The sequence below is a fragment of the Heliangelus exortis genome, chromosome 1 (assembly GCF_036169615.1).
Source record: "Heliangelus exortis chromosome 1, bHelExo1.hap1, whole genome shotgun sequence".
NCBI lineage: Eukaryota > Metazoa > Chordata > Aves > Apodiformes > Trochilidae > Heliangelus > Heliangelus exortis.
Genome location: NC_092422.1, coordinates 57,631,334 through 57,653,483, shown reverse-complemented (window position 1 = coordinate 57,653,483; position 22,150 = coordinate 57,631,334). Strand labels below are relative to the sequence as shown.

The 22,150-nt window shown below is 38.7% G+C and overlaps 1 protein-coding gene across 8 annotated transcripts in view; it reads right to left on the bottom strand.

Moving 5' to 3' along the window:
• ARHGEF7 (Rho guanine nucleotide exchange factor 7) overlaps window positions 1-22,150 on the bottom strand; it is a 122,749-nt gene that overhangs the window by 61,544 nt on the left and 39,055 nt on the right. For 7 of the 8 annotated variants that reach the window (XR_011725813.1, XR_011725808.1, XM_071743603.1 and 4 more), the window contains 3 exons: window positions 10,974-11,058; window positions 7,044-7,174; window positions 4,427-4,628 (listed from right to left, as the gene is read on the bottom strand). Coding sequence is in view for 6 of the 8 variants with exons in the window: in XM_071743603.1 (XP_071599704.1) it covers window positions 4,427-4,628; window positions 7,044-7,174; window positions 10,974-11,058 (418 nt within the window). In the remaining 2 variants the exon portion in view is untranslated. Of the gene's footprint in view, window positions 1-4,426; window positions 4,629-7,043; window positions 7,175-8,595; window positions 8,621-10,973; window positions 11,059-22,150 lie in introns of those variants that run through there. The other variant, XM_071743644.1, reaches the window with a different exon arrangement.

The window sequence follows — 22,150 nt, the reverse complement described above, 5'->3', positions numbered from 1 at the left end:
TCCTTCTGTATGATCTCATGCCACTTTGATATTACACTTTGATAAAACTCAGCAAGTGACCATGTGATTATTTAAAAAGAACTGTTTAGCATCTGACTGTAGCCAAGCATGCACATCCCATTCTGAAGAATCCCTCTTCATGACAAGGGAACTCCCAAAACTAAGCTGCCATATTTTACAGAGAAACAAGGTGCAGTGCAAGAGACAAGACTCCACTTTTACCTTCATTCCTCCCTATTTGGTTTTATGTAATAAAAAACACTCAGAAAGGCCACACTGTCAAAATATCGGACATGATTGCACAGTATCAATCTTTTACCCTTTGTTGTGTATAACACTACAGCAGGATGAAAATAAAGTCCTCTCATTCCAGAGTACATTCTGACTAGCAATGAAAGAACACTAAAAAACAAACAAACAAACAAACAAAAAAACAACAGCAAGAAGCTACAGGGTTTAAAAAGTGAAATGAAAACGTACAGAAAAAATGAGCAAGAGAGAAACTACAGTATTTTTGATTCTTACAGTGTAGGTACATACCTGAAAATAAATTATTTTTTTTGTCTTCTGTTTAAGTTTTATTCTAAGTATCACAATTTCAAAACAAATCCTCCTTTCCCCTTGGGTCAGGAAGGTGGGGAGGAAAGAAAGCCCCCACTCTGAAGCAAAACAAACAATTTTCCATCTCAACCAAATTTATTTCCCACAAAACAGTCCTTTCTCCAACCTAAGAACACTAAACATTGTGCTTTGCCCAATAATCTCAGTATCTGTCCTACAACCATTCATAAATCACCTCCCACATGATTAGCATTCTGTGCTAACACTAATCATTCTGACATAGCTAAGCAAACAAGTTACCATGTGGTAAACATGGGCACTGCTTTGTGATGTTTTAGCTACTCTGAGATACCTTATCATGTAACGTGCTCTGCTTCTGCAATATATCATCTAGTGTACTTGCCTTAAAAATCTTGAAGAAAGCAACATGGATAAAGGCAGTTCCCATTACTAAGCAGCTCTTCCTTCCTTGCCTTGAATATCTCGCTTCAGAGCAACTGTACCAACTAAGATTACAAATACAGAGTAATCTGACATTAGAGAATTTTAACTTAGACCAAAAATCCATCTATCTAGTTCCCAGCAACTTTCCAAATAAGACATCAACAATGACATACACACAATGCTGTGTTACACATGGGCACATGTGTACACAATGTACAGAATTTCTAACTAGCTGCAGTATTTTTAGTCACATATGAGAAAAGACCAAAGGGTGGAGACATACTGTTGATGCCAGGACATTTTACAGACTCGTGAAAACTGCTTAGACATCCAGGACGAAGATTTTGTTTATAAAGAGACCTTAATCAAGAGCAAATATTTCAACAATCCTATTCTGATTTTTTTAAATCAATTCATTGTAACACTGACAGAAAACACATTTTGAATTTGAGCTTGCAAAACAGCAAATTCCACTGGCTCCTTTTAAAATACAACAGGGAATAAAAAGCACTTTAGTGTTTTAAACGCATGCTCAAACACAAAAGCACTTAAAACATTTCTGAATTAGTAAAATCTTAACACGGGGTATATTTAAGTTGCCAGGAAGTCAAGAAAAATGGACAGTGAAGGACTATCAAAACCCAAGAAATGTCAACCAATGAAGACTAACAAAATAGGAAGGGCTCAAAAGCACAACAGACTGCCAAGCCCCAAGCCACACATAACCTAGATCAAACTTGCCATGAATACCCAGAGTCATCCGTGTAACTTCACATCATTGTGGTAAATAGCTTTACATTCTCATTTCAGCAGGAACAGTGGAACAAAGGAAGCTGTGACAGGACCTCAGGACACAGTGACAATGCACTTCAGTACATAAAGGAGAAGAAAAAGTCTTCCCCTTGCACCTTCAACAGTACTCACTAAACAGATATTGATTCAGAATAGCAATGTTAGTAGCAGATTTCATGGAAACAACCAAGAAAAGCAGCAAAATGAGACGTTCAACTATGAAAAATTCAGTAAACTTCAAACTATGGGTAAAAAGAGGATTCCCAATAGTGACAAAGTAAAGGGGAAAGGCTCAGAACAACAAATCCTTCAAAAATCAGGGGCATCTCAAAGGAAGAAGTTGCCACTTGATATGATCAAGTATCAAAGCAGCAAAATTAACTGAAAAAGAAGCCAGGTCACCTGCTGAAATACAGCTAAGATGGATATTAAGGCAGGAGAAACAACATTCCATAGCACACAGATGTAAAGGACAAAAGCTGATCTGCCCCTCAACAGGGAAAGAGAGTTACTTAGTTATCAAAAAGGTCTTAATATGTCATGTTTCCTTCAACCACCCACACATCCTCATTATAAAGAGGTCAACTTCAGACAATTCAAACACACACCTACAAAGGCAGAAAAGTAGCTTGAAACCAGTAGTTTGATAAATTAAACAGCACCTGCTGTGCTGATTTGGCAGTAAGAAAACTAGCCACATCCATGTTTAAAAACACACAGCACAACTGAAGTTATATAAAATACTGGAAAAGGCTAGAGACAATTTCTGTCTTCAAAAAGAAGACCAGAGAAAGCTAGAGTTACAGGATACTAATTTTAACTTTGTAATCATCAGTAAAAGCAGAGAAAACAAAAGCAACAAACTGAAGGGTTGGACTTGATGATCTCAGAGGTCCCTTCCAACCCAGACGATTTTATGATTCTATGAACTTCCTGAGAAAAAAGCACAGGCATGTATTCCCTTCAGTATGAGCATCTGAGCACGAGAGCACACCAAGAATGCAAGAAGTGCCACAGAATCCAGAAAGACCAAGCACTTGTAACAGAGGGAAAAGTAGAGTTTAGCAGAAAATTTTTCTGATGGTGAGAAGTGAAAGTTAAACCTGGGACTGGATGCAGTTCATTTCAGCCCCCAAGAATTGTACAGGGTTGCAAGGAGTGGCAAGAGTCAAACTGAACTTGGTACTACCCTTGGTCCCACAGCTTCATTTCTTTCCTATTGAGGAGAGTTACTTCACCCAATCAAAGTATACTTTAAAAAAAAAAAAAAGAGCAAGAACTCTCCCAACTTCAGCTGCTGGCAACTTTTGCTTCTTGTATGTTCATTCTTAAAAGCTACTTCCATTCTGGAGCCTGACTGCTAACCCAGGTTCCAGTGTCAGGAGTCAGAAGAGATGAAAACTGGTGAAACACAAACAAGACCTCTGTGGCTAAGTTTTAAACAAGTAACAGGACAAGATCATCATCATGGCTGAAAGAGAATGCTACAGCACTTAGAGACAAGAAAAAACAGGCTTCAGGAATTGTTTTTTGGGATAAGCCACATCTGAGAGGTGTCTGAAGAACATTAAAGATAAGACTTACATCTTGACTATGCTTAAGAGGATCTAGTTGAAAATAACAAAGTATCCTATCTAAGACTCCAGCATTCTGCAAAAACAGACTGCAGATAGCAAATCAAGTTGAAAAACACAGTTTTACTCTCTCAACTTAAGTTTGCTATCAGGCATCTGTATGACTGCCTGAAAAAAAAAAACCAAAAACAAAAACCCCACCAAAACTTATGCAAATAGTAGTTTTATTCTACCAGATTTATCTCCAATCTCTGAAAGAAAGAAAGCAGGGACATAAGAGATTAAATAAAAAATAAAAATAATTAAAAAAAAGACCACACAAAAAAAACGACGTCACCCCATGTCAAGGTCCTGGTGGATTAAAAAGCAATGTTAGCACTGATATGTGTCATGAAAATGATGTTTAGAGAAGGCACTTACATTGTATCAAGTTCAAAATAAAACTTCAGTGTAGAGTGAAGAAAAAGTGTGTAAAGGAAGAGTGGAAGGCACATGAACAATGAAGAAAGAAAAATCACAACTACATTATCTTCCAAAGTCTCTAACACTTAAGAAGAATCAGGGATTTTTCCTGTGTTTCTTTGTTTCTAAGCAATGGGACATGCTTAAGAGATTTTTTACTGTAGTTTTTTGTTAGTTTTGGGAGGGTTGGGTTGGTTTTGTCTGAAGAGATTTGAAGGAAATCACTATTTCAACCCAAAGCACTAATTCAAAGTATGCCAGCATCAGAGCCAAAATCCAGCATTCTAGGAATTCATACTGAGGAAGTCAGAGAACCCAACTGTGAGAGAACCCAACAAAGAGAGAAGCAAACAGAACAGGGGAGCTTTATGCATGTTTACTGTTAACTCAAACATCCCAGAGGACTTAAAAATAGGACTTAAATAGCAAACTGAGGTGATGGAGTATGAGTTCCTGAGCATTAGTGATTGCAGTGAATGAAGTTCAGTAAATACTGTCAAGCTTAAATAGCATTACCATTTATGAGTCAGCCAACTATCAAGCTTTACCTAAAGCAAGAACTTGTGCAAAATACACTCTGCTCCAAAACTCACCATTTGATTTTATTTCTCGTACATAGTTACTTGGAAACCATCCTGTTTTGCCATTTAGAGTTCCTTCCCACCAGCCTCCTTCTTCAACTCTTGTAACATGAATAATATCTCCTTTTGAAAAAGAAAGTTCATCTTCATTTGTCTGTTGGAAATTGTATTTTGCTCTCACCACCAACTGATGGTTGCTGTTATCTGTCATGTCCTAGCGAGAAGACAAAGAACAAATCATGTCAGACTTTAAACAACTACTCCATGAACAAGACAGATATAACTATAAAATAGAAATATACTCTCCTCCACAAACAACACTACCCACAAGTCTTTATTCTAAGCATTTTTAAGGGATGATTTACCATTTACCATTTCTGTTGTTTTTAATCCATGTTTTTTTATCGGTCCAGTGAGCAGCCTTATTACAGACCCTTCAAATCAGAATGGGGTAACAGAACTAAAACAAGAATAATCCTTACTTAAAAAATAAAAAAACCCACAAAAAAACCAAATTCCATTTTCCAGATGTAGTATAAATTAAAACTGCCTTTGGCAACGACAAAGAAACAACAGCTTTACATTAGAGTTTTTTTCTAAAACCTTCTGAGCTGGGAAGAGGGCAGAACTGAAATGGGATTAATGTAAGGCTGGATGCAAGTAAAGAGGCTGCAATTTAAAACTTTTTTCCCCCTCTAACAGATCAGGTTGGAAGGTTTCACACCTGATTGTGCAAGTCTCTGTGGACAGCCAATGGAGAAGGACAGGGATCTTCCACAAAACCTGAGAAACAGTTACGCAATTTACCTTGAATTCATACTCATAAATCATTTGCCTCAAGGTTTGAAAAGCTAAGCTGCAGCCTGTCAGACTTGCAATATATATATATTTATATGCTCATCCCCTACCACAGATGTGAAGATTACTGCTGTAGTATAACAGCTAAACACTAATAGCTACTTTAGCTCCTTCTTAAAGTCCTTCAAATTAATCATGATCAAATTCAGAATTTCATTCTTGGATGTCAGTTTTGAATACATGCATTTCTTCAGAGTTAGGACAAACTTCTATGCTACAAAACGTAAGTTTGGGCAGCTTTAAATAATCCTAATACAATCCACTGCACTGGAACTGATAGAACAGGAATATAAATCACATCTGTCTCTACCATAAGTATGAATCAATACCTGCTTGACTAAAAAAAATAACTTAGCAAGAAAATACTGTGTAAGCAATCCTGGTCAGCTCTCCAGGTAGCAAAAAATATGTACTGTGTAATGTCACTGGGATCACAACATGTCAGCTTAATTGATACCCACTGCAATGTTATTGCATCACAATTTAACAACCAAAGCTTTAGTGGCTGAGAAACTAGGAAAATGAGGGCATACACAACTTTAATAACATGCAGAATGTCTTGATACTGTAACTCAAGGTTCAACAGACTAGACTGACAAATTTTCAAACAAGTGCCTCTGTCTTAGTCCTCTGCTTGTATATATTGTGTGTTTTCATCCACTTTGACTACTCAACATGAGAAAAAGGTTTGCCTTAGTAAACAGAAAAAAGCTAAAAATTAAGCAGCAAAATCACATGGCATGGAGACATCAACTACAGTCCCTTTACTCTGCCAGGATGGCTCTCCAGTGGAGGAAGCTGAGTACAAAACTGGTGAGAACAGTTCCAAACTGATTATCTACAGTAGCAAAAACAAAGAATGTCCTGAGTTTGGCCACTGGCTCTCTTTCCCTCCTCCTTGTACTTCTCTTCCTCTTTGCCTTTGTAGAGTTGCTCTAAACTGATAGAACAGTTTAAATACTTGTGATCCAGCTAGCAGCTATTCCACAAACAGTTGCATCAGCAAAAACAAGTGGGTGGTGAACAGCAGTGTGGGAGCTAGAGTTAGTGGCCTAGGGCAAGAACATGCAGGGGGCTCTGCTACCATGGAAAACACATCAAACCACACCTAAGAAAGCTTAAGCAGAGCACTTTGTTTAAAGCTTCACAAAGCAATAATCCAGTAATTCTAAAAAAGTAATTCCTTCATGCATGGAAAAAGCAGTTTACTGAAGGGATTTTGAATCCTCCTCACAAACATTTCAGCTAGTAGAAACTTTTATCTGTTAGTTTCAATACAGTACTGCACCCTGATTTCAGCTGTATTGTAAAACAAACTGCTCAAACAGCTTAGTCACCTGAAGGCTACTTGAAGGATTCACCTTGAAACGTAACAGGAAACAGACTATCTAACAATACTACCCATATTAGAAGTGGCACTTTTACTGAGGCTTGAGTATCTTTCAATCATCATCCCCTAAGTTGCAGACAATGCAATTTTTGCTGTTGAAAAAGCAAATCCTTACACTGAAAAGGAATAAATCCAGGACGACACTGCATATACAGACAACATGGAATGGTAGCTAAGAAATACTCAGAAATTCACAGAAAGCTGCATGTACTTTAGAACATCGTAAGAAAAACTGCAAAAAAAGAGAGCATCACAGGCTTTAAATGCAGAGGTGAAAAAGAATAAACAGTTACATTACTAGGTTAATATTTACTTATAAATCTTCTCAAAAGAAAAAAAAATAACCACACCACAGCATGTTTCATTTCTTCTAGAACTTACCAAACTCCGATACTGTCCCTGAAAGAGTTTTGAAGTTCTACTGTGTAAAGACTGGGATCCCAGAGAATCGAAAGATTTTATCCGATGAGATGAGGGACGTGCGCATACAGAGTCACTGCCCAGCCCTATGTCTGTAGGAGGGGGGAGGGGGTGGAAGAGTAAGTATTAGAATTTGAGAAATCTGCATATAATGTCTGGTTACTTCTTTAAAAGTAGGATGCTTAAAGCAGATTCAGTGTATCTGTAGTTGCTTGATAATTTGAGATTTTAAAAAATTACGATAGTCAGTGATCTGAAATCCTGAGACACTGGCAGTTTCTTCCCCACGCAGACAGGAAAACAATTTGAGCTGTTTAAAGCAGAAGAGTTGGGGTTGTATTTCTCCATTCCTACTCACTACCAGCCTGTTTAAAGGTAATTAACCAGCATCATTTTAGCTAGTGGCCAAGAATTTCAAATGCATAAAACTTGCTTGAAGTCAAGCCAGCCACATCTGTTTCTTTGCTCTTCCCCGCACCATCCCATCTCCTTCTCAATTAAAACATTCCTTCCACTGTCTTTTTTCCCCGTGTTCCTTTGTCTCATCCCTTTTTTTTGCCAACTAAGCTATTTCTTCTCCTTCAGAGGGAGGAGGGGGGACAGGAGGAATAGAAAGGAAGAAAACTGCTTGCTTAAAAAACACCCTTCAAACGTCTCCTCCTCTTCACTTGTCTCTGCCCTGAGAAGCACACCCAGAAGCCGACCCAAAGGGCAGAGTTGGGTGGTGTCACTCACCAGGGTGCTGCTGGGGTACCTGTGGGAGCCATCGAGGTGGTGGCAGGGCAGGGTTCATCCCACCACCCTGACCAGGAGTGGGGTAGCTATGGCATCAGGGCAGCCCAGCTCCCTGGGAATTCTCAGTTCATCTTAACTGGAAAGACCTTTCAACTTCAGCACAGAATCTAACAAGAGCTGAGATGGAGCAAGAGAGAAAGGGTTTGAGACTGACAACAAGCACAGAAGTGTTGTTGATATGGGATGCTCCAAGTCTGCAGTGACTGATTGGAAAAAAACCTCTCAGGTGCATATTTTTAAAGTGAGTCATTGCTACCCTTCAAAAATCCTTTGAAGAAAAACAACCGAGAAATATACACTCCTTTGTGAAATAGTGCAGCATTATAGCTGTTTATATTAAGCTGCATATTTTCTGTGGATAGTATCATCACAAATTGAACTTAAAAAATATCTAACACCTTGTGAACCTGTTTTCCTAAAAGCATTTAAAGACTACTGCATTTAGATAAACACCAGTGAATTATAGTTCATTACAGAAGGGACATACAACTGTTTTCAGACTGCCAGGAAAGAAACAGGACTAGATCATGGGCTTTGTTTGCAAATCACAACTTTACAGCTAATTCTAATGCTCCCAAAAATTTAGAGTTGCTCTAGCCATCAGTAACTAACAGAATCTAAGGATTAGAAGTAACCTGAAACATCTCCATGTCCAGTTTGCTTTGCTTTCTAACTGCAGCCAGGTAGAAGAACAGAAGAACCAAATTCACCATCATACCTTGACAGTTCATCCAAGAAAACAGGGTCACAGAACCAGAGAATGTCAGGGGTTGGAAGAGCCCTCTGGAGACCCTCTTGTCCACACACACCCTGCCACAGCAGGTTCACCTGGAGCAAGAGGCACAGGGTGGCATCCAGGAGGGTTCTGAATGTCCCCACAGATTCTACCACCTCTCTGGACAGCCTCTGCCACCCTCAAAGTAACCAAGTTCCTCTTCACGTTTTACACTTCAGGTTGGCTCCTGACAGCATGTTCCAGCCTCTGGGCAACCCTAGAACACACCACCTGGGATTTATTTAACTGTGGCCTAATTCTCATAATTTTGTATTTCACAACAGCAGAGTTAATATGCCAACAGAAGAGCACCTTCTGAGGCTTGAATTAGAAACTCCCCATATTTGAGCTGTGAAGGAGGAAAATTATTACAAACAAACCACACATGAATTGCAAGTATTTTTACCAATAATATCTGAGTATTTTGAAATCAATTTGAACTTTTGACAGACTTAGAAAGCTTGCAGGGTTCCATTACCCTTTCCATTAAAATACCAAATAAACATGTTTAATTAATTTCTCAGTGGGATTATTGTCAGGAAAAAAATTCAACTCTGCCACTAAAAATTCAAGAATCTTTAATGGCAACAGTATGTGCATGTTTGCCAAATTAGTATTTGTCAGTTTTTTCAGAAGGTTTTCTCCCCTCCATCCAAAGATTTCCAGGGTTAATAATGCTCTTTCTTCTTCTCTACCACTATCTCAGCTTCCCCATACTAGCTCCTCTCTCCTTATCTGTCTACAAACAGCAACTGGTACCTTGATTCCAGCCCTCACAAAGCTGGGCATTCAATGGATTGTATATCCACAGCAGTCTTTCATCAGTCATGGTGCTTATTACTCACACTCCTTCCACTGCAGAAAGGCACATCTCAGAAGAACTCAGGGTATACCTGAAATCCTTGCTGCCTCTGATGTAGATCTAAAAGCCATCCTTCAATACTAGAGTAGGGAGATAAGAGTCTAAAATGCCTTTTATGCAGTCACCCAATTAAACAAAAACTGTTTGGCAGAACAGTTGCTTGGGAAGATTTATGCATCTCTGCTTGCTCCTAGGAATGAGGCAACAGCACAGTTTGCATGTGGTTTTGATTTTTGGTTTCCATACCACCACCCCCAATGAAAGGAATCAGCCTGGGTCCTTTCTGTCTGAGCCAGCCGCAATTGTGGGGTTTTGATGTGGATATTAATCCACTGATGTCTGGACCAAACAGCTGCACTCCTTCTCCTCTTAAAGTCAGCTATGGTCAGTGTGCAGCAGTTTTAAAGATGTACTGAATGGTCTACATTTGCACATGCCATTAAGATGAAAGTCAGTATCTTCAACTAGTGTACGTGGCTTCAAGTATGTCAATGGTATTACCCCATGTTTACGCATTAGAACACAGATTATTTTTTTTTAACCTCACTCCTTAAGTGGTGTTTCCTGATGCAAGAAAAAAAAATAGACAGAAAAAAAAATCTGTTGTAATGGACCAGAGAAGTCCTATAGAAGCAACAAGATACTTATATTACCATTAAACAAAGTAACACTGACTTTTCTATCACTTTCTTTTTCCTCCTCACATGAAAACTGACAACCATTGTCCATTTTTAAATAATCTCTCTCTCACCAGACTCTAGCCTGAACTTGTTACTGACAGTGCAGAGCACCCCCATGGAGCAGCAAGAAGTCAAAAAAAGGGACACTGCTGTTAACATTTCTTCATTATCCTTGGGTCCAGTTGGTATCATTTAGAACAGCTTCACCCTACCATGAAGCACAGATATACCCCAATTATGTACTATTACTGCTGCTCTCTCCCTCCCACCAAAGAAGTTGAGGTGGGTGGCTTGTGACTTCTCACTGCTACTTAAAAGAAACATGCACGGTTTACAGGACCAAAGATGTTTGGCTCTCCTCTTATTACTGACAAGAAAAAATGGTGCTGGGGAATGGAGAGTGGGGAGAAAGTGACAAAACCTTCACAAAAGGTGTTCAAACATGGGAATGACAGAGCTGAGCAAAAGCCAACTTTAGTGTTTCAAACAGGAGAAAAAAAAAAAATGGAAAAACCCAAACCCCAGACCCTTTTTCTAAGAATTCCTGCCAACTAAAAGGCTCAGCCTTAGCTCCACTGCAAAGCTTCTTTGTTCAGCGAAGGCAACTACAGAAATCAGAGGATTCACTGTCAAAGTCTTAACAACATGGACTACAACAAAAACTCTAAAATGCTGCGTTTGTTGGTTTTATCACAAGTACAGCAACAGTCATAAAGTAACACTGATGTGAACTGAAGGCAATTTGAAACAAACATCAAGACATAGCAGAGCCTACTTACCTGCAGTCACCTTATTTAAAGCCACGAGAGAGCTGAGAACTTTGCTGAAATTCTGTCCCTGATACAGGTCATTTGCATCAAAAGTCTGAAACCAGAAGAACATGCAGTAAGTTGTACAAACAAACCTTTAAACTAAGCATTTCTATGCTATCATGCAAACCATGGCTGCAGAAGCTATTGCCTGACCAAGGTACAGTCTTTCAGGGTCTGTTACAGACCAGTAAAGCCATGGGAGTTGGTTTTGGTTTTTTTTTTTTCCGGGGGGGGGGTGAGTGTTGGGTTTTCTTATATTTGGGGTGTTTTGTTTTGTTTTTTTTTAGTTTGTTGTGCTTTTTTAGTTTTTTTGTTTTGTTTTTTTAGGGAAAAATTAATAAGCCCACAAATAATTTTTAAATAGGAAGACAATATAGAAACAGCTGCATTTGAGAAAAACAGAATAATATACAAGCTAAAATATCAAGTGTCATGTAAATTACAGGGAAGTTGAACAAAAACAATTATCAGAAGAAAGAAGCTTTCCTCAGACATCTCAGCCAAAAAAGATACTAGACACCATTACTCTTGGCATGCTCTTTCTGAAGCAACTCAAAGGCACTGCAACTGATTATTCCTGAAGTACTTTTTAAATTACTACAAATACATTAAAAAACACTACACCACAATACATGGCATCTCGTTACAAGACACAGAGCAAAGCAGCATTCCTGATAATCAATGAATTTTACAAGGAGTGAAGTAGTCAGATAGGTTAGATGGAGAATGAGGTTTGGGAAGGGATAAAAGCTGAGGGTTATTTTTATTTTTTAACTGTGGGAAAGGGATCCAAGCCTCAAACTATCTCATCGAAAACACTCCAGTAACTTACAACTACTGGGTGATGACATTAAACATCTGGATTTTCAGGGGGAAAGAAGGAGATTAAAAAAAAAAAAGAGACCCATAATATTTGCCTGAGGTAATGGAAACACTCATCCAAAGTCTCATGAAAACAGGTCTTGCGATAGATTCTGCATAGGTTGAAAGGCATCACAGTATTCCCTTGCTCAAGACTAGAACGAGGATAATAATAAACAGCTATTACTGTTGTTTCAACTGATTTAAGAAACAAAGAGATTTGGTTTCCTGCAGTGTAGCAGTTTTTATCTAAAACGTCAACAAAACCCTGTTTATTTTCTTAATAACAGACCCATCCCACAGGCATAATCAAAAAATCTGTACCACAGAAAGCAGCCTTCAGAGGCAAAAGATGAAAAATCTGTATTTCCACAGGAGAGGAAAGGGACAAGGAAACCAAAGGACCTAAGAGATGTGAAAATTCTCATGAAAGCTATCCAAACCACAGAAGGAGTTGCTATACCAGTTCTGATACGTTATGTGATACACTGACAAAGGTAAAGCAGATTTAGAAACATTTAATAGTAATTTTATTCCGTAAGAAAAGAAACCTCCCAAAGCATTCACAGTATTTGAGGTACTTGGATATTTAACATGTACATTTTTTTCCCCTTCTCAGACTGGAGCTCATCTCTGGCTCCTGTGAGAAGAAGCTCTACCTTGGCTATAGAGGTGCTGTTATCCCTCAAGCTCAGGTAGTGTGAATACAGCTCAGGAGAGCAATGCCACAAAACAGATGCAGAATCAAGCAGTCAAACACTAATATACTCAAGATGTTAATACTCAAAATAAGTTAAATAACTATTTCATCAAGTTTCACCGGGCTACAGATAATGCAAAGGCTACTCTATTTGAAGGTGTAAGGAGCGACCAGGGATCTCTTGTGAACTTGGCAGGCTTCTCCTCAAACATGAGGAAGTATTCAAAGACTGTGTGCACAGAAAAGACATTAAACAAATAAGAGAATCCAGTTTTATAGAAAGAATAGGTATGTGAAGTTTTATTAATAATGTAATAAATAGAGCAGAGAAAATACACCAGTAAGGTGACAGCAGAATACATTAAACCTGACTTAAATGCAAACACTATCAGCCTAACCACTGCTCAAACTGGGGGGCAGAGGGGAAATTAAGCTGTTAAGTAACAAGAAAGCATCAGGAATGTAAAATTTTGATCACTAGCTTTATGCTTATTGTGGTAGTTTTAAACAAGAAAGCTAAAAGTATGAACAAAATCATCAAATAATGACCCTGAGCCTTAAAAAGAGGAAATACAATATACACAGTCACTTGGGTGGACACCAGAACTGGATCAGAATAGCACCAGGGAGAGAGGGGGAGAGAGGGGGAGAGAGAGAGAGAGAGAAAGAGAGAGAACTATTTCAAAAAAGGAATGTTTAAGAAAAGGTTACAAGCTATAGCTTAAATTTACAAAAAAAATTTAAAAATCCTAAATCCATTTTAAGCTCACCTTCATTCTGGATTTTGACAGAGCCAAGAGCTCTCCACAGTCAGGCTAACCAGCAAACAACAGGATGCAAGGAAGCCTCGTTTCCTGAGACTATAGGGATACCATGAACGATCTGATTGGCTCATCCCAACACATATAGTGCCATAAAAAGGGCTGTATCCAGGACACACATCCAGTCTGCTGCTTCACAGGAAGCACCACAATGGGAGGATACGAGAAACATTTGCTTCCTTGTGATTTTACATAGAGCAATTCTGACAGGAAGCCACCCTCAGCACACTGGTGGCCAGTATGCTTATCAGCACCATTTGATGAAGGGGCAGTGACACGTGACATCCTCCAGAGGGATTTTCTCTCAACATAACAGATGTTAAACTAACCTAGAGACATAAAAATTGAGGGGGAAAGCTCAGGTGCTCTACAGTTCTGAGGCTAATTTTTTATGAACTCAACTACTTCATTATTTAAAAAAAAAAAAAAAAAAAAGAAAGCCACCACCAAAACCAACCAAAAAAAAAAAAAAAAAAACCACAAACAAGCAACACTCAACACCACAAACCCTCACAACATAAAAAATCCACTACCAAATACTCACATCCTTCTACTGTCTTAGTGGAGGTTTGCTTGTTTTACAACATACATGAAAACTCCAAGGCTGAACTGAGATCCCAGTATCAAGCAAAGCCATTTTTATATTGTACACTATTACCACATTTCAAGGTGTGCAGGCTAAATTATCATTTATACTCCTAGCATAATTTCCCAAATAATGTCAGAAGTACAAAGTGAATTTGGACTTGTACATGTTTACAACAGCTCTTGAAAACCTAAAAATGCAAACCTTTAAGAAACTACCAGGGAAATATTGAAATTTATCTTTTAAACATTGTGACAGGCATATATAGATGAACAGATGATAAGCAAGGAAAAACTTCCAATACACCTTTGCTTTCCAGGCAAAAAATTTTGCAGACTCCCACCTATCATGTAGTTTACTCTCTTGTTGATCCAACCCTTTCCTTCATCCAAGACAGAAAAAAACATGAGTCAGGATGAAAGTATAAAACCATCAAAAATCACATCAGCTGAGGACCCAGCCAAGCCAAATCTTTGGAAGAAACTATTTAAATAAACCAGCTTTGTTTTTAAATTCCATAGAACTGACCCCATGCAGTTACATATTATGCAAGAATCAACGTAAAAATCCACCTATTAAATACAGACCAAAACTGTATTAGAAGCCTCACTGGAAACACTTTACAATTTCTAAGTAATTAGCTCAGAATCAATGAACTTCAAACATAGCACAGGCTCATCCCTGAATGCCTCTAACATCTTTCTCACTTTTGTTGTCTCCTGGATTTCAGCATTGGACACATCAACATCCCAGGCACATACTGGACCCTGTGAGCAGGCCAGACCAAACTGCTGAACAGCAAGGAGTTTTATGGGATCTATAGCACTCAGGGGTATGCTGGTCCTTTTGGGCACAGGACACTTACTACAAAATCCTGATGACTGCATATTCCACAGATCCTGGCTTCCCTTTCCACACTGCCCCAAAATAAAAGCCTGGCTTTCAGTAACTAGGCTTCCATTTTTTGCCCCAAGGACTTCAGTCGGCTGCAAACTGTATTGCTAAGAACTTTATGTCTTCTTCCAGGCCATTAATGAGCTGCTAAACAACATGGTTGACTACCAATGCCAGAAACCCCCCCACACCTTGCAACCAGTCTATATTTGCAATTATATTAAAACCTATTAGCCATTTTTTAAATTCATTTCATGACACATTGATTTTTCCATCACCAACATTTATTAAACACCAAACAAATTGTCTTAGACATACATTTCATGCACAGACTGATTGTTCAACTACCAAATCCATCCTCTCATTTTAAAATAAGACTGACTTCTGGGTACATGCTTTTAAACTCTATCACATTCAAAATGGCCATGGTGATATATTCAGGTAATTTTAAGTCACCTAAAACACTAACTCTCAGTAGATGGAGACTTCTGTTCAAAAGGCATTTATGATCTAATAGCAGTAAGGAAATAAAACTAACACAGCAATGCTCAGCCCTCATATCCCCCCCAACAACCAGTATCTACTGAAACCGGAAAAACTGAGGAATTAGTGCCAGGAAAAAGAAATAAACTAAGGTTGAGAATTTACCTGGCAAGAGCAGACTAAGGCATACAGAAAGCCTGCAGCAGTGTTCTTTTCTTCCAATTACTTTCAAGACCTTAGGTATCCTTTATGCTATTATTTTCCCCCATTTCAGCCCATTAAATTAGAAACCAGTTATATCCTGATAAGGCCAGTTGTAGACTTGAGACAAGGGGGAAAAAATAAAAAATAAAAAATCAGGGGTGGTTTAGCCAGGCTTCCAGACACACACTTTTTCTTCAGATATGTCTTCTGCTAATATTAGCTTGCTTGCATCCTTCAACCCCCCGAGCCTAAATATGTCTCCATCTAACAGCCATAGTAACAAAAGTTCATATACTGGTTAAGTCTAAAACAAACGTTTTTCCTTCATAAGTATTTCCTTCCTAGACCAGCATCTTGAATATATATATAGGTATAGTATTCCCAGTGTATATTATCATCTGAAGCATCTGTTTGACAAAAATTAGACGACAGCTTTCTTTACAGCACTGCACCATACACTGCAGCAGCTGAAGAGCTGACTTAAGGAGCAGCCCAGACATCTGTGCAGCAGAGACAGGAATGCATCCTCACCAGCCAGCCCCAAAACAAGCTGTAACCCCTAAGCTGTGTGGAGTAAACCAGCAGGACACTTCCTAGCTCAGCTTGGTGGCCTCAGGCCCCTAGTGCAAAAGATTAGGAGAGTGTTGGCTCACTCACCCGGAGGAAATGAAAGGAAATGAGCAGGGTGGCTTGGCAAAGCACAGCATGAGCAGGTACAACGTGTCACTCCACCTGTTCCTAGCGGACAGGCTGCAGCGCTGCTGGCCTCATGAGCATGAATAAACAAGTGGTAGGAGATAAAATAAAAAGGCAACTCACAGTTAGAAACACAGTGACCTTCTTGAGAAGAGGAAAAAAAACAAAAAACCACACACACAAAAAACCCATGCCTAAGAACTTCCAACACCTCACTTCATCTCAGCCCCAGGTGTTTCAAACCCCAGAGCATCTGGCAAGGAGAAGCCACGGAGGCCACCCATGGTCCACCTACCCCTGATGACACCCAGTACACCCAAGCTGGAAGAAAGATCCCGTAGGTAAGCCTACATGCAAAACACGAATTTCTTCATTTATCCTCAGGTTAGGTCAGCTCTCAGTGATGCTGAGTCTCCTTCAGCTATTATGCAGCAGCTGTTCCTTGAGCTGTGAATTATCATCTGAAAGCTACGGCAGTAAAAGGAGAGATAAGAAAAGCAGGGAACTATGACAACTGAGAGAGGAAGGGAAAAGGGGGGGAAGAAGTGGAGACGATTACAAATGTTCTAGAAATCTCTATGCACCATAATGTTGCTAAATCTAGTATGCACGGTACAAGGGAGAGTTAAAAAAAAATTCTGGTTTCAAAAATTAAAGAGACAAGAGGAAAAGTTTGAAAATAACTGGGAGAACAGGTAAGCAGTGCAGGATTTCTGTGTGATTTGGTAACAATTCACAAGAGAAATTAAAACTCAGTGGTAAAGAATGTATAACACTTGAGATACAGAATAAATTTACTTCTCAGACAGAACTGTTACTCAAAAGTAAAATCTTAATCATTCCAAAGATCACCATATCACCTAGAAAGTTTGCTTTTATTACTGCAACTACTAATACATTTAAGATTAACATTATCCACAAAAGCATACACAACCAGCAATAAAGATGTATATGGAAGTGCATGTATCCAAATACACATTTATGCAAATCTGGAGAGGATAAAGGTAAAAAAAAAATCCTTTTAGTGTGCCTAAAAAAGCTTTCTAGCTCCAAAAATTGTGCTCAAACCAGCTGCAAAGTACTAATCATTCTGCAGAGCATTAATTTCAAATGCTACTTAGCATTTTAACCCAGCCACAGCTTCAAAGTCAACATCTATACATTGGAAGAACTAAACATATACAAGTCATTTTTTACTAATCCCAGAAAAAAAAACGGGATGAAAAAAATCTGCACAATGAAATACTAAGTTCCTTTTTTGGACATGAACTGTACAATTTCTGAAGCTTTCCAAATCTGTCTGATTTTAGAAAGTAACACAGCAAGTTATCCTCAAATGAATTCTTTAGTAAGAAGACACAGAATTTAGTATTTTTAACCATAAACTTCTAGTAGTACCAAACAAAGATATAATTTAAAAAAATAAAAGTTTAACACTGCCTATACTTTTATAACCACATAAGAAAACATAAGCCTGTCACAAATTTCTACCTGCCCAGCAAAACAATAACTCACCTCTCCCATACTCATTCTAAGTCACTTCCAAATTACTTTGTAGGCTTTGAATCTTATATATAAACACCACACAATAATAATCTTACCTGCCACTGAAAAAGAGACATTCAGTGGTGTATTTATATATATACATACATTTATATATATATATATACACACACACACACACGTGTGTGTGTGTGTGTGTGTGTGTGTGTGTGTGTGTGTGTGTGTGTCTCTCTCTCTATAAAATTGAGTTTTAATGCTTAAGGAGACTCACACTCCTGGACCTACATGCCAAGTAAAAGTTGTTGTAATGAAACTACTAGAGAAAATTTGACTGGGACACTGAAGTTGAGATGCCTCCGTACTTGCCAATGCAACAGGTTACACTTGTTTAGCTGAAACAAAGCAATTGCATAAGCACATTCCAGTACCAAAAAAAAAAGAGAGAGGCACTCCAACAGGAAAACTCAGCTAGAAACATACTGCAAGGAAGGTTCAGCCCAGTAAAATTCACCTCTCATTCTGATATACAAAGACAAGAATCATGTAAACTACACTCCTAATATAAATCAGAAATACAGCTGGGGAAATCAAGGCCAAAATGCATGAGGAATATTATGCATAAGAACAAAAACACACAGGACCCAGAAAAAATAAAAAAACCCTCAACACCATGAAATACACACTTGGAGATAAACAGAGAGGAGCTCTGCTATGAATAAGCAATTTGTGATACAAATGGTAGAAATTCAGTTTTGTCTTGTAAGTGCAGAAACAGTAATACACTGACAGCATATCTGATAAACAAGGACATATTAAACAAAGTCACATGTTCTAGGAAAAAAAACACAAGAAACAGGTGAAGGATATCCTACTAACTTTTCTTTCTAGAAATAAGAACTGAAAACACCAGTTTGTCCCTCTCCCAAGAGTCCAATTCCTAAGAGTGAAAGAACCAACATTTGAATGAGGAATAAATTTGACCCAAGTACTTCACTTGTCTTGAAAGCACAATGCCTTGATGATGGGCCTGCTGTACCGGGTAACAATGGTACATTCAGATGATCCCAGACTAAATGCTCAGTTAACTACAAATTACATTAATTTCCTAAATTTGCTGATGGGTTACACTTAGACTTCTGTGCTCTACCAGCTGTGTACCCTAATAGCATCCTAGTAGCCTAGTCAAACCTCAAATATTTGCACTGACAGAACTCCTTCAACAAGAAACCAACAAAAAGTTTCTCAAGTGTCACTAAATATTTTTCTTCCTGAAAGCAAGTGTCATCTGCCCCTATAACAAAAAGAACCACATACTTCTGGTGCTTATCAGCACAGTTATCATAAAAAATTGCCATGTGTCAGCAACCTTCTGCTAAAAGGGATGCTGCTTTCATAGCATTTCTGTTCGACACCAGATGACAAACTCCTCCAGCAGCTGAAGGTGTGAGTAGACTAAAAGCCTCAAAGGTCACAGGGACTGGGTACAGTGCAACAACTAATAAAAAAGCTGGCCCAAATTTTAGAAACAAAAGCAAGCTAGCAAAATCCACATAACTAACAGGAGACTTTACCAGAAGAAACAGGGTCCAAAAGAAAAGCCACTTTAGGCCCCACATCACCCTTCCCTCCCCCCAAGAACAATGCTTAAAATCTACTGCAGAATTGTGCCTCAGAGTAGATGCTTATACCTAATGGAATCAGTTTCTTCTTGTATGAAGAGTTCATTAAAATCAATGTAGCAGGAGAGAGCCTGTGAAGTCAGTTGTGGTTTTTTTTTTTCCTAGGAGACAGAAGCTAGTAATTAGTTTCAATTAGTTTATTAATAACTTGCAATTAAAAAAAAAGGTAAAAAAAAGGCAGATTTTGGTCTTAATAAAAATCGGCTATAGCAGTATAAACTGGTCAACTTTGCAAGACTATAATCACCCTTAGGTGTGAACAATTCCAAGTAATGAGAGCAGCTGATCATTGGGTAGCTGCAGGTTTTGTTTTTTTTTCTTTTTTCAAATCATAGTAATAAATCATGGGTTTGGAAAACTACTCCATCCCACAGCTTCTGCTACTTCAGATGCTGTTCAGCACCCATCCTTCCACCAAACCCATCCAGCAGCACAGAGAACAGAAGTCTTCTCAAGTTTTGGAGGATGTGCCATGAATACCAGGTAAAGTTAACAGGCAGATAATCACCTCCTCCTCCATAATGTTGTAGACAGATGCTATATTTCCAAGCAACTTTACTACATTGGAATCTGCAAACTGTTTACCATCTTAAAGTATAAACATATATCCTGGCTCCATCATTTTCATACATCTACGATTTCTTCCTGATTTTTCCTTTTTCCCCATAATAAATTAGAAAGAAACAAGTTAAGAAAAAGTCTTAACAAAACAACCATATAAAAAAATCACTCCACATAAACACCAGACCAACATTTGATGCTAATTGAAAGTATTGAGAACACCAGATCACAGTCATGGCAGAAATCAAAATGAAGGGGCAGTAACACTGACAGTCACTTAGGACTATCCAGTCTGCCCTGCCTGGCCAGGGTCTGAAAGCAGATCCTGAACAGAAAATATTCAGAATCAAATAATCTCCATGTGTGGTTTTAAAACTGCTGTTTGCCCAATGCTTAACTCAGTAGTGACACACACAATTTTTTTTAAGGCTCAGAATAAAACAGTTCCTAAGGCAGAGCGAGTTGACATGTCCAGGAAACTTGCAACTAGGCTTGAAGCATGAGGAAGGGAGATGTCTCCTTTTTATATACTTGAATTTTAGATTTATTTTCTAAAATAAACAAGTACACATTACCTGAACTGTGACCATCTGCATACTCTTACCTAAAAACACAGGCAGGATGGCTTGCCATAACTGATTTCAAATGCCTTCTGTCTAGATAAATGTTGTGCCAACATTTCTCAATTTATTTCTGAAGTATGGGCTTAGTTTCAAAAGCCACACTGTATGAAGGTGTGTATATAATGAAGCAAAAAGCTTAATTTACATCATAAAAAACTGGGGGGGGGGGGGGGGGGGGGAAGAGTAGAAAAACAAATTTCTGTGGGTCCAAAACAGCTAGAGTTACCTTCAGTCCCCCTCTCTATTTGTGAAACAGGGGAAATAGTAGCCAAATACCAGTTTAAGTCACTATCATCAAATCAAAGTATCACAAACACATAGTAAGATCACCAAGACAGATTTTTTGCTTTAAAAGAGCGGTATTCATAAAAATAGACACACCCAGAGCGTGTCAGAGAAGAAGAGCTGGAGGTGGGGGAAAGGAGTCATCTTACTGCAAAAGATTTTGTACTACATGAGGTTAGCATCTGTCCTCTTAAAATAGCCTGCTGGCTGTTTTACTACACTACCACGTGCTCTAACCACAAGTTAAATGCTATCACATGCTCACGTTTCATCTGGAACAAATGCATACAGCCAAGTGATCAGATGATGCACAGATTCAACATCAATGGAGGACAAACTACAGACAAAGCACAAGCCACAAAAGCAGCCCCACTGACCTCAAACACTGTTTCACCTACTGCTTATGAGCATGCTCAGGAGTCTCATTTTGTTGTGCACACATACTTTTTAAAAATAAATGTATTAACAGAAGAAACAGGAAAATGCTTGTAACACTAAATATGTTTTAGCAGCTGAAGGGGAAAGAGCAAAGGGGAATTGATTATTTTGAGATTTCTGGCATGGCTCAGAGTTTGACCAAGCATGATGAGACATTTGAGGTAAAAAGTGGGAGAGGGAAAAAAAATAAACTTAGAAATGCAAGGAAGAAAAAAAATAATAAAAGTGGAACATTACATCCTTCTGGTAACACTGGTAACAAACATTTATCAGAAATCTCCACTGCTTCCTGAATATACTTTGGAAAGCATCAAAAATGAAGAATAAAGGCTTAATCAATTTCCATATAGCCTGCTGAAGCTTTCATTTAGAATCACCAACTGGAAAAAAGTGCTTCCCAAATAGCTGGCAGAAATGCACAAGCCCCCAGAACTGCATGCACACCTCCTGAGCTACAGCACCTCCCAAGTGAGCCCTTTTGAATTCATGGCTTACCATTTTCATTTCAGCCAGTACAAATATTATTAAAAAGAAGCCAAGGGCTGGACTTCTTTCTCTCTCCGAGGCACCTGCAATAATGGGATCCAGCACCCTCCACCATTTATAAAACCCATTTTGAAAGAGCAGGCACTGGATTTTATCAAGGAGGTAGGGACCAGCCTCACCACCACCTGCTCTGGTGACAGCCTCGCCTGTCAAGACCACCCTGGCAGAGCAGCTGGAGAGCCCAGCATCTTTGGGCAAGGAAAACAGAAAACCAAAGCCAACTTAATGCAGCAGCCTTCAACTTCACAACATTCAATGCTGCCA